Here is a 12,060-nt window from a genome sequence, read left to right as displayed (position 1 = left end):
GCGGAGAAGTAAATTGCGTGTGGTTCTTTCATGTTTTTCAGGTTTGTCAGGTGCGATCTTGGCTCTCTTCCAGCAGACGGATAAAAACAGATCTAAGAAACTTTTCTGTTTCAGGACAGTTTTGTGCATAAACAAGCTCCTGGCCTTTTCAGTTCCTGCTCATTTTCTTAAATTTAACCTGTAAAACTTCAAAGAACGCCCTGGATTTCCCTGCACGAATATCCAGATCCAATCTTTTTTTTTCTCCACATAAACTGCAGCCAGTTTTTAGAATCAGTTCCAGAATTATCAGAAACCTGAGGTGAGTACCCCTAAACTCTCACACACTTTTGAGTTTCTCCAGATTCCGAGACAAACGATGAAACCACTGTGTGCAGCTCTCAGCCTGAAGACTGTTACTGTCGTTTGAAAGCAGTAGTGTCCGTTTCCTGTGCTCATCTGGCACTTTGAAAACTGTTTTTTTGAGTATTCGTGAAGGAAGTATTCTAAATGTCTCACTGTTGCTTCGTGTTGGCTTTTGCACACACTAGTTAAAGAGTAATGACCAAGTGCTATTCGATATTAATAACCTGAATGCAATATAAATTACGTATTTTGTACTTAAGCCGCAGTTCTCCAGGACCCCCTGGTAACTGGCACTACTGTCTTTATGTGTATAAATCTAGAAAATAAATTAAAAGCAACTAACAGTGTACGTTGAAATCTTAAATTCGGATGTCTTTCCATGCATGGAAAACTAAAATTCTTAAGCTGTGGAAAATAATATGTAGACATTTTTGATGGGCGCTTATGGAACAATGCTGCAAAGGTAAATATTTCTTATCTTAACATGAAGACTTCAGTGCTTCCTTTGGGATGCTGTCTGTGTGGAGTTTGTATGTTCCCCCCGTGTTTGCATGGGTTTCCCCTCACAGGCCAAAGACCTGCTGGTAGGTTAACTGGCTTCTGAAAACAAAACTGGCCCTTTTGTGAGTGTTTGGGTCCTGCAATGGGCTGAATTTCTGTCTGGGGTATATCCCACCTTCTGCCCGTTGACTGCCTGGATACGAGCCCGGAATTAGACGTAGGGGTTAAAAAGCGCTATATAAGTGTAAGCAATTATTAAAACTTGATCGAAGGGCGGATTACAGTATCTTGATTTGATCCGATGAGCGTTTGGTTCGCTGTCCTTCAGTACTCTCTGCGTCCACCGGGCGGCAGTAGAGAAATAATGACGGTCTATTCGTGTCAGCTGACCGTAGCAGGAAGAGGGTAGTAACGACGATTACACGCACTATGTAAAGACTGTAGTTGTGTTTTTTTTTGTGGAAAAAAAACTTGCATGCAAAGAAGTTGGGGAAGCAGGTATAACGTCGAATTAGTTTTTCCATATGCCCGTATTTTTTGGAATGAGCAATGACGCCTTGATCATTTGCTTATAAAAAGGTAAGTGAAAAGTTACAGCATAACGTTAACCCCTCAGTAAAAAACAAACCGTGATGCAGTCAGTTATTACAAGATTCATTATGCTGATACTGATGCGAATGAAAATTGTCTACAGTTCGAGGAAGAGATCGAGATGCTCTGTAAGGTGCTATGTTTGAATTTGTTATTGGTGAAATTATGGGGGTGTTACCATTTGCGTTTCGTTTGTCGTTTTAATAAAAAGAACTTTAGATCTGTATAATTGTAAAAAACAAAAAGCTAACAATTTCGTATCGGGCGCTTGCAATACAGTACGTCTCTGTAATTCTGACCCTTCGTGACTTCAATTGTTCTACTTTAAATATTTTTACTTAATAGTTGCATGTATGAAATTAACACCCTCACTCAGCAGCAGTATAATACTACTCTGATACCTTTATACCTTTATTAAGTTATAGATATTCTGTATATTGTTTTGCTTATTCATTTGAACATTCAGAACATGTGCAAGTGTTTTTCCCTTGAACTCTTCCTGAACACTGATACGTCATACCGCACAAAAACAGAAGAAAAAAAAAACAGAATGAGAATATAAGCCTATCTTCCAAAAATGCGCGAAGTCCATTTAAAAAGAAAAAGAAAACAGAATTGTTTGGAAAAGAAGAATGGGATCAGGCTTGTGTTGCCACCTGTACTAGAATTATCTGATATCCTGATAGAGATATCGCAATCTTTACAATGTCACTTGGCCCATTCAAACAGGTGTGTCACCTACAGCAGAGGCAGCTGTGGGTGGCTTCAGACCCTGGTTGGCATATTAGTGTTAAACCCTTTGAAAGGTGCTTTGCTCAGATTGCACAACTAGTAAATTAACAGGTGTATAAATGCTTACTCTCTAGGAAGGTTTTGCCAATGAGAATGTGTTCTCTGTTGTTTATCTAGTAATATTAAGGTTTATTGTTGCAGTTGATATTTGAAGTTGGATGGGAAGGGGAAATTGTACAGAGATTTTATTACCATTTGAGAACTTCAGAATTTTTCAACTCTTATCAGTTGAAAAGGGTTCATTAATGTGATGAAATTTCACTAGAATTACTCTAGTTTCTGTATGGCTTCTGTATCTCTCTCTGCCTGAAGCCTCCAGTCAGAGTCACACAAAGCCTAGAAAGCCCTTAGAACTGACAGGGGCATAGAGTGGCTTGCAGTGTATTAATATCATACCGGAAACTTCAGGGGCTCTGAATGTAATAAAGTCAGCAATGTGAAAAAAACGTCAGGCTGACACAGAACCTGGAGCGTTCCTGACAGAATACAAGCAAGCCCAGGTTGAGATGTGGCTGCTGGGTAGTGGGTACTTGGGCATTTGTCAAGGAGAGGCTCACTCGCTACCTAGACTCGTCTCGTGATCCTCGTCTGTCACGCTGACCCTGTGGCTCGCTTTCCTCCGGCTCTGCTCCTCTTGCATGCGTTACCCATCGTGAGTAAGCACGTTCGCGACCGTCAGATTGGCAGGTGTCGAGACCCTGCTCTATTATTGCCAGCTGATCCGAGGTGTCGCCACCAATATTAAGTGAATTTCGCTTTCTGCCCTGTTTTTGCTGGATGCACTGTGTCGCAGGGGGGCGCAGTGTGACGATGGGGGTCTCTCTGGGAAGTGGGAACGCCTCCCGGGAGGAGAAGGAGTCCATCATCTCCCAGCGCAAAGGATGCTCCCGAGAAGACTACCGCAGCATTAATCGGAGTCCACTGGAGGACGGGGACCTCATTGAGGAGACTCTGGACTGCCCGACCTGCCAGGGCACTGGGCGAATCCCCAGGGGTCAGTCTGCCGTCCTGCATGTGTCGGGCCATGTGTGAAGGCGATAAAGCACTCTAGAGCTCACAGCCACCGGAAAGGATGGCTTTCTCGTCTCCTGCAGCATTGATCACTGATGTCGTAGAGTCTGTTTGAGAGGCAGAGCTCAAAAAGCAGCTGGCAGGCTGTTGGTGTTCCTCTCAGGCTGGGCTTCTGTGATCTGCCTGTAACATACAGGGTGGATTGTCACACTGCTCTGACCATGTTTATCATTTACCAGGGCTTCCTGCAGTCATATACAGGCCCGGCCGGCTGCCTGGCCAAACATTGGCCAAATAAATGCATGAACGCTGACAAAATGTACCTGGGAATCTGTATTGAAATGCGGCCTCTTAGTGATACAGCTCAAGAGCATTTGCCAGCCAGCAGCCATGATGACGCACGATTGTATAGTTCTCAAGTCTGGCAGCTGGGTCTGAAAATATTACAAATTTGCATCAAGTTTGGGCTGAATAAAAATGAAGTAATGAAGGTAAAATTTTGAAACTGATGTAGTCACTTGTGATCCCGTTAACTAAGAGCAATGTGTTTTTTGTATGCCATCCCTGAAACCTCGGAAATCCTGAATCCTCTCTTTTTTTCAGGGCAGGAGAACCAGCTAGTGGCACTGATCCCCTACAGTGACCAGAGGCTGAAGCCCACTCACACGTAAGACTCCTCTGAGAGACTCTGACTCCTTTCCTTAGCTTTCCCACAGTAATCCTGCTCCCAGTTTTCCTCAATAATATCCACTGACCTACATGAAGTCCTGAGTGTGCTTGTTCAGCCTTTCCAGTTTGCCACTGCTGCACACACTAGATGTTTTGATTTCCTGTAATGTATGTGTACAAGAGTTATGTGACTCTACCATTCAGAACCATTTCCTATGGTGAGTTTAGCTAAACACAATTTTTGTGGGTAAAATTGTAGATCGGTATTCAAAAAACGGGGCAAGAAATAGAGGAACGTAATGGTAAAAGTGCCATATTATCATGCAAGCATATTGTGTTAAAGTTCTGTTTAACAGAATCTTTCTGTTGGGTAATATGTTTGATGTTTATTTTTATATGACTCTCTCTTCCTTATTTAACTACGATTAATGTTGGTTTAAAATACTTGTTCTTAGATTAAAACAAGACTTAAAAGCAGAATGTTTACTTATTTTAGGTGTATTCTCGTCCTTAAAAGTGTAGTTGGCATTCCGTGTCTTGCTTCCTTTGTTCTTCCTGTGTGGGAGCCAACATATTTGTCTGACAGTCTTTAAATGTGGCTGATCTTTGTTTTTGCTATACACTACCTTCTGGCTAAACAATGTGTGGTATGAAGGAAATTCATCTGGGAGGTTTCATTGTTGACCTGTACAAACATTAGGCGGCTCAGTTTTGTTTTTGGAGAGACCTTCTTCGTGTGTCTGACCCGCTGTCCTGCTTGTGCCCGTGTCTGCCCCCGACAGTAAGCTGTACGTCACCATGTCGGTGCTGCTGTGCATGCTGACCTGCTCCCTGGCCCTCTTCTTCCTGTTCCCTCGGAGCATCTTCCTCAGCCCCGTCAAGATCCAGTCCGTCTACGTCGAGTTCAGTCCCAGCTCCGTCAACATGAGCGTCACAGTGAGTGCCAGTCTTCCCAGAGTGCCTTGCGAGGCCATCCCTTACAGGGGCATATAATCTCTAGACTGGTTACTTCCTTTTTTCATATGCCTTCTGAAACTGGTTTTAACTCCAAGCAAAGGTTACAGTAACTCCAGGGGAGCCATTATTTTACTGTTTAAGTTCATTGAAGCATTTTACCTCTCAAGTTTGGAATTGTCTGTGCTCTGTTTTGAACTCGCCCTCTTGCCCAATTTGGAATCGCGGTTTGTTCGAGTTTCGTCAGCCTCTGTGCTGCACGGGGAGAAGGAGCTGCTGCCCATGTGCTCCTCTGACATGTTTGACGCAGTGCGGGCCCCACACGGCATTGTGGGAAGGTTATCACCGTGGAGGGAGCAAAAGCACATCAAGTCTCTGTAGTTCTCCGAGGAGTCCTGGTCACACTTGGCTGTTGACATGCCCCAGGCCCAGTTCAGTAACATCTGGACACTAAAAATGGGCATTGCAGTCAGGCTGCTCAGGAGCCCAGGATTTAGACTTTTCAGGCAGGGGGCTCTTGTATAGGACAAAGCTTTGCAATTGAACACTCTAGTCTGTTTCCAGTCAGCTGGAATTACTCGACTGAGATTCAGCCTTGGAAAGATGGTGGAAGTCTTTGCAACAATCTCGTCTTTTTTCTCTTGTTTTTTTAGAATGTGCTAAACATCACCAATGACAACTACTACGGCATCAGCTCTACCTACGTGGATATCCAGGCTCTGATCTTTGAGAAGGTGGTGGGAAGAGTTCGGGTCATCAAAAAGACACAAGTGCGGCCACGCTCCGTCAGTGAGGTGAGAGCCAGACACTGGGACAGATCTGTATTTCACTGCAAGCTCTCTGCTGGACCGTTCAGATCCACAGACAGGCTAGGGGGAAGCACAGCAGGTTCCAGGGATTCCAAAGGGTTTTGAAATATTTCCTATCCCAGTCTTCCAGAATGACTGCCTTCTGTTGTTGGCCTGATATGTGGAATTGAGTTTTTATACTTGACAGATCTTCAGTAAGATTGAGATCTGGAGTTTGCAGTTGCCAGGGAAGGTGATAGAAATCTGTCTTATGTTCTCCAAGCAAACCAATCTTTGTCTCCCAGTAAGAGTGTCCAGATGAAAGGGATCCTAACATTTTGGCCACTGCATGTATCCCTGCCGCCTTGTGCAACAGTCTACTCTTTCATGATATGTTACAGACAGTAGTGCAATCCCTTATTGTGCTGGCACTGCAATTAGAAGCTTAACTACTGGGAAGCTTGTGTGTTGCTTGATATGCAAGTTGATTTATTAAATGTGTAGGCTTCTGTGAACGATATAGGTACTCTGATCCCCAAGTCACTAATATATTAGAGTTTAAAGTTATTTTAACTCTTATTTAAAGTTGAACTTGTCTGTTGTGTACAATTGTAGTGCAGGTGTAGATGGGGAGATGGGCACAAGGAATGGAGTTTGTCTTGCTGTACGGGGTTGAGAGGTGTGTGTGCTTCCTGATCAGTCATGTCAGGATACATTTTTGAGCTGCTTATTTACAAAAACCTTTTCAAGACCCTTGCACTAGTAAGAAGGTATGTGTTCTAAGAAGAAATCAATGTGCTTAGTAAGCAGGGAGCTGGAAAAACATCAGATGAGCTGGAAGGACTGAATCCTGTGCTTTTTTGTAGCCCTTCATATGATTATACACTGTTCTTAGAGTTCTTGGGCAATACACAACCTCCGCTGCTGCAAATTTTCCTAGTAAGCGAAGAGATCATTTTGGCATCATACTGACACTTGATTGTGTTATATTATGAGGTATAAAACATTAGTGTGTATCGGGTTTAAATAGAAAAGTCCTGAAACAATATTTTTCTCTTTCCCAGCCTGTCTGTGTGTGAGGTTTCCAAATTTTTGGACTGTGTGGCATAATTTCAAAAGGCAGAGTCTAGCAGAACGGTAGCTGAGAAGTAACAGGCAGTGGGTGGTTGCAAGGGCTTCTGAGCGACATCTGTGTTCATTGCTGGAGGACAGGTGCTCTATGGGTTTCTCTCTCCTGTCAGTCAACCATGACCTGCAGAAAGTGCTTCTGGTTTGTCAAGAAACCCCAGCCCATGAATGTGACAAGGCCCTTTCTCCTTTCTGGTTTGCTTGTATCTGCCTTTTGCTTTACATAGATCATGCAGGTGCTTGTAAAGAACCCAGGATTGTTGCAACACCTTTGAAAAAAGTAGTTACAAATGACTGGTGTAAGTAATTGCTTTGTACCATTTTCCCCCTACAAGAAGTTGGGGGGAAAAATGACCTTAACAGTCATTTATATTTAGTGTATACTTATTGTCTAATACATTTATACTATTAATCATTTTCCTCCAGCTTTTGATTTAAAAAATAAATCCCTCACGCAGATAGCCTGTACCTGAAATGCATTAATTTTTTAAGGTAACTTTCACAAACACTGAACAGAAGTACCTTCACAGAACAAGTGTCTGCCCAGACATACTGTATGCAGCTAATCAGAATGAGCTTCAGACCCTTCATTCAGCAGTGGCTCTTAATAGATGGATCAGGTCTTCAACAGATAGATCAGTTTCACATGGAAGTACAATACTAAATGAGATTTGCATGCTCTTGCCTTTAAGTAAAGGAGGGAAGTAGTTGCTTATCTGTCCATTAATCTGCATTTAAAAAGTAAACCTTTTGAAGGGAGGAAAAAGTGGTGTGTTATTCCTGATTTGCCTGTACATTTGTTTTTCTCCTCTGCAGTTCACCTACACGATAAATGCCATCATAAGCGATGAAGGCCTGTTGTAAGTGAATCTGTACCTTTTTCATAGTTTTAACTGCTGCCTTATTGTGTGTACTGTTCAATGAATCGTCTTCTGCTCAGATTGTTAATTCCCAATATTTTGCCTGTACATACCAGAATGAATGGCATTGTGTAAACCTGCTCATAGCTGATCTGTGAGAAATGTGGTGGTGGAGGGATGCCATTAGTGTATTAGGACAGCGCTGCATCGTCTTTCTTGAGAGCCAGAAGTCTGGTTACAATTTGTTGACACCTCACCGCAGTTGCCCACAGCCAGCCTTGAAGGTCTTTCCAAACCTCTTTTGTAGATGGAGCTGATAGCTGCAGTAGCCTGGCAATCTAAGGTGATCTAAGGTGAACAGGGCAAACCTGTTTTTGTTTTCTCACCCGTTCTCCAAGTGGTGCTCCCTTTCTTAAACGGCACTGTGGAGTTTGAAGCATGTCACATGACAATGGGCGTGCTGTCCACATGTCTCGTTTTCTCCTGGAACTATTGCTGAAGAGCAGAATTTTAACCCAGCTGGAGTTGCTAAACAGCGTGGGTATCTAATGTATGATACTGGCAATATAGAAAGATCTCATGAAGCACTTTGTGCTCAAGTTTCACTTTGTACTCAGGCTTTAAACAATTTACTCTGCTTCTTCATGGAATGTTCTTTTCTGTTGAGTTTTTAATATTTACATCTTAAAATCCATGATGAATTAAAATAAATGATGAAAGGTGGGTTTGAAATAGTTTTCTGTTTTACAGAAATTACTGCATGTCTCCAAAATTCAACATTCATACCCTGTTTCTCCATATGCAGTGAGTATTGCTCTGTTTTTGTGGTATTTTCTTTTGTTGAGTGTGTTAAGTGTTTTCAAAGGCTTTCGGGCTACTTGGTGTCAAAATTTGTCGAGCTGGCTGCATTTGGATACTAACCAGTTCTTGTTTGCAAAACCTGAGCTTTTTTTCTGACATGGTGGTGATGTACGCTCTTGGCTAGAGGCACCTGAAGAGCAGTCATGGTAAGAGATGTGACCTGTGAGACTGAAACTGTGAAACCTGTGTGGCTTGGGACTTTTGCATTGGCTTTGAGTGCTGGAGCAATGGAATAGATAACTAGGGTGGGATTAAAAGGCAATACAGTAAAAACGCCCCCTATCCACACTGTTCTGGCTCCGTCATACATCTGTTATGACAGCCACACACGCCTCAGAGGTGGTTTGGCAATTTGTTCTTTGTCACAGAAAGGTAGCTTAGGACCACAATGTTAGCCACACGTGTAGGTAGGTGTCTTTCTCAGGCTCATGGGGGAATGGAGGGACAAGAGCCTCCATTTTTCCTCAACCACCCGACGCTGGAGGTGGAGGTGATGTGGTCAGCGTCACGCTCCGGCCAGCCTGTTACCCCCAGAAGGATTAACCCCCGGTACTGGTACTCATTTGGAAAGCAGGCTGAGTGGACCTGGGAGCCGACTGGAAGGAATTGCAGCAGCTGGCCCCTACCTGGGATTGAACCCGGGACTATTAATGTTGTTTTGTTTGCGAACAAATCCCAATTCCTAAAGGTGCTGGTGTCATTTTCCTTTACAACTGCCCTCCCTTATCTCCCAGGTGCAAGGGTCTCAGTTCTCTGACGCTTGGTCTGGCCGTCTTCTGTCTCTCTCTCTCTGTGTACCGCAGGCTGACGATGAATGCCTCCTACCTGGCCCACTCGGAGCAGCTCTCCCTCGACACGTTTGAGTACGTAGACTGCGGGACCAACACCACCACCCCCCACATGCTGGCGCCCTCCGGGGCCGGGAGTTTGTGAGGGGGGTGGGCAGGTCAGAGCATGGCATGGCGATGTGGAGACTGACATGGGCAGGAATGCCAGCCCACAGGGGGCAGGGAGCCCAGGCGTGCCCTCTTTTCTAAACAGCAGGATTTTAAAAGGGATCTTTTGAGACAAATTAAATATCTTTTGGCATTCGGCATTCGAGATTTATTCACAAGGGCGTTTGATTTGTTTTTCCTGTTCCTGTCAGAGGAGAAATTTGGTTTCAGTGGGTTGCGTGGTGATACGTGCATATTTGTCCACTTTCTCTGGGATGTGTATGATAGGAATTGATACCAGAAACAATGTTAAAACGGCCACAGGCCGGGCTGGAGTCAACTCTGTTCACACCTATAACACCTTACCTGATGTTTTAAATATGCATGTGAAATGCAATGCCATGGAAAACAATACAGGACGTATTAGTAATGCTGTTGTATTAGTGACAAGTCCTTGTAGCACATACTGTATTTTGTGTTCACTTTAATCACATATGTTAGAAATCCCGTTTCACAGATCGTTCGGGTGCTAATTCAGCTGTTTAAAAGGGCATCCTCTACGCTGCCTTCTTATGTATCCTTCCTGAGCTTTGAAGAAGTGAAACTTTGTTTCCAAGTTGCAAGTCTCAGCTGCGCATAGCTTTTTCAGCCTCTTGCGAATCTGCAGATTCCATTTTCTTTTTTCGAAACTGTACACGCCACGCTGCTCACTTCGACATGTTGGCGAATTCAGCTGTGGGAAGCGTGAAAGTGGGCCAGTACAGGTTCTAACGGCCAGCCTGGAGATGAGTGTGTGCTGGGTCAGATGGATGAGAGTGAAACAAATTTGCTGTTGTACAAATATTGTCAAGGCCCTAGAGAAAATAAAGCAGTAAAATTGACTTTTGGTCATGGGGGGGTCAAAACTGGCACCAGGGGTCATGACATAAACCCCTAATACCCTGACATGGTGGAAATGGTCGTCACTTTTGAACGGACCTGTTCGGACTCCTTGATATCTGGGCTGTAGTACCCAGAACATACCACTAGATGGTACTCGTAGTCCAAATTGTTGGTCTGCTGTTAAACTCCAGAGTAGTTCGGGTCTTGATGGCGCATGGAGAAAAACAGATACTTAAAGAGAAGAATCTTCATTTACGTGAATTTATTCCTTTGCTGAAATCTCCAGCAGCTCTGTCCAGTGCACAGCTATTTACAGACTGATTATGTTGTACGTAGCCTAAGAGTGTAAAATGTGGTGAATTACTCACTGCTTTGCCAAATAGGGAAACTGTGTTCTTTTTCTTTGTGTGGGTTTCTAAACTGGTGTGTAAATGCCCTGATGTCCCTTGTTGGGGTGCAGAAGGACTCTGCACTTTGCTCCTTTACTCTGGAGCTCTAGTGAGTGAATGTGATTGTGTTTGTTATAGGAGCCCTCACTGCTAATTTGTTAAAAGTATAAAGCATTAGCACTTTTTATTGTTTTTATCTGTAGTTACTGAGCCATATTTGTCAACATGGAGTAATTTTTATTTTAATTCAGATTTACAAATAAACCCCAAATTTTCTTTTCCAAGAGTGTTTTTTTTGTGTTTGGTACCTTAACTTCCTTTTTAATAGGAACAATTTAGGGTTTGCCTTGGGTATTTTATCTCCATCATTAATGCCTGTTTGAAACAAAGTCAAGTCTGCTGTTTCAGATCACCTCATTAATTCATTGATTTCTGGGTTGATGTGTCATTTGCTGCTTTTCACATTATTTTCACAAGGCTGTGTTCTTATGAATTATTTAAAAATTGTGTTGCTTTTTGTTTCAACTGGGTGAACGGCATCGAGCAGTGAGTAACCCTCGGGTTGTGGGTTCGAGAACCTGCTGCAGACACTGCTCTGTATCCTGTGGCTCCAGTCCACCCTGCGGTACAGGTGGGCACCAGCAGTCCCTGTCTGTCTGCAGACGTGCCCAGCGTGAGCCTGTAGTCACTGCCGTGCCTCGTCTGCACGTGCCCCAGTGATTAGTTGTGAAGCACAACTGGAAAGTGTTTCTTTTTTTATTGGGAGCCCTGGAGAAATTAAACCTTGTTCTGAGAGTTAATGAGCTTAATCCGATCAGTGTGTGTTGAATGTTCATGCTGCATTTGAAATAAGGTGAATCAAAATCAGTGTGCTCCTGACACAGATCCTCAAATCTTGGTTGCTGTAAGCCTAGAATGTCTCTTGCCAGATAAACTAGCATTGTGCTGTAAACAATTATAGATTGTCAGCTGGTACACTGACAAGAGTTAAGAGCAGCAGTGTCAAACCTTCCACTGGGTCACAGTTCTTCTGACTTGTGTTCCAGCCTGGTTTACAGCTGGTTAAGTAATGCAATTACCTGACGAACGTAATGCTGGTAGTTCTCTCCTGGTTCCAAAACGTTTATAGATGTTGTATTTCAAGAGTAAAACAGTGAATAGAAAAACACCTAGTAGAAATCCTCAAAAAGCCTAATTAAGGATTTAGTGATAAACATTTGAGTCTTCTAGTTGCAATGAAAATTTGCAGACTCTGCTGCCCTCCAGGAATGGGCTTTGGCAACCCAGAGTTAGGGTTGTCCTGTTAATCCATACAAGAGCTGGATTGTGCCCTCACGAAGACAGGACTGTATGA

General features: G+C 43.4%; 1 protein-coding gene across 2 annotated transcripts; it reads left to right on the top strand.

Moving 5' to 3' along the window:
• The first annotated feature begins 98 nt into the window (after window positions 1-98).
• tmem106a (transmembrane protein 106A) lies at window positions 99-10,990 on the top strand. Of its 2 annotated transcripts, none has more exons than XM_088623028.1 (8): window positions 99-301; window positions 3,023-3,223; window positions 3,844-3,907; window positions 4,692-4,845; window positions 5,517-5,657; window positions 7,596-7,639; window positions 8,390-8,443; window positions 9,304-10,990. In XM_088623028.1, the coding sequence occupies exons 2-8, from the start codon at window positions 3,040-3,042 to the stop codon at window positions 9,431-9,433; spliced, it is 771 nt and encodes a 256-aa protein (XP_088479154.1). In that variant the 5' UTR covers window positions 99-301; window positions 3,023-3,039; the 3' UTR covers window positions 9,434-10,990. The 2 variants fall into 2 exon arrangements, with proteins under 2 accessions (XP_088479154.1, XP_088479153.1); XM_088623027.1 differs by lacking the exon at window positions 99-301 and adding an exon at window positions 1,227-1,425.
• Window positions 10,991-12,060: the final 1,070 nt, after the last annotated feature.

The sequence above is a fragment of the Lepisosteus platostomus genome, chromosome 28, assembly GCF_059453375.1.
Source record: "Lepisosteus platostomus isolate fLepPlt1 chromosome 28, fLepPlt1.hap1, whole genome shotgun sequence".
Classification (NCBI taxonomy): domain Eukaryota; kingdom Metazoa; phylum Chordata; class Actinopteri; order Semionotiformes; family Lepisosteidae; genus Lepisosteus; species Lepisosteus platostomus.
The sequence above is the reverse complement of the archived record's forward strand: the minus strand, read 5'-3'. Positions and strand labels throughout refer to the sequence as shown.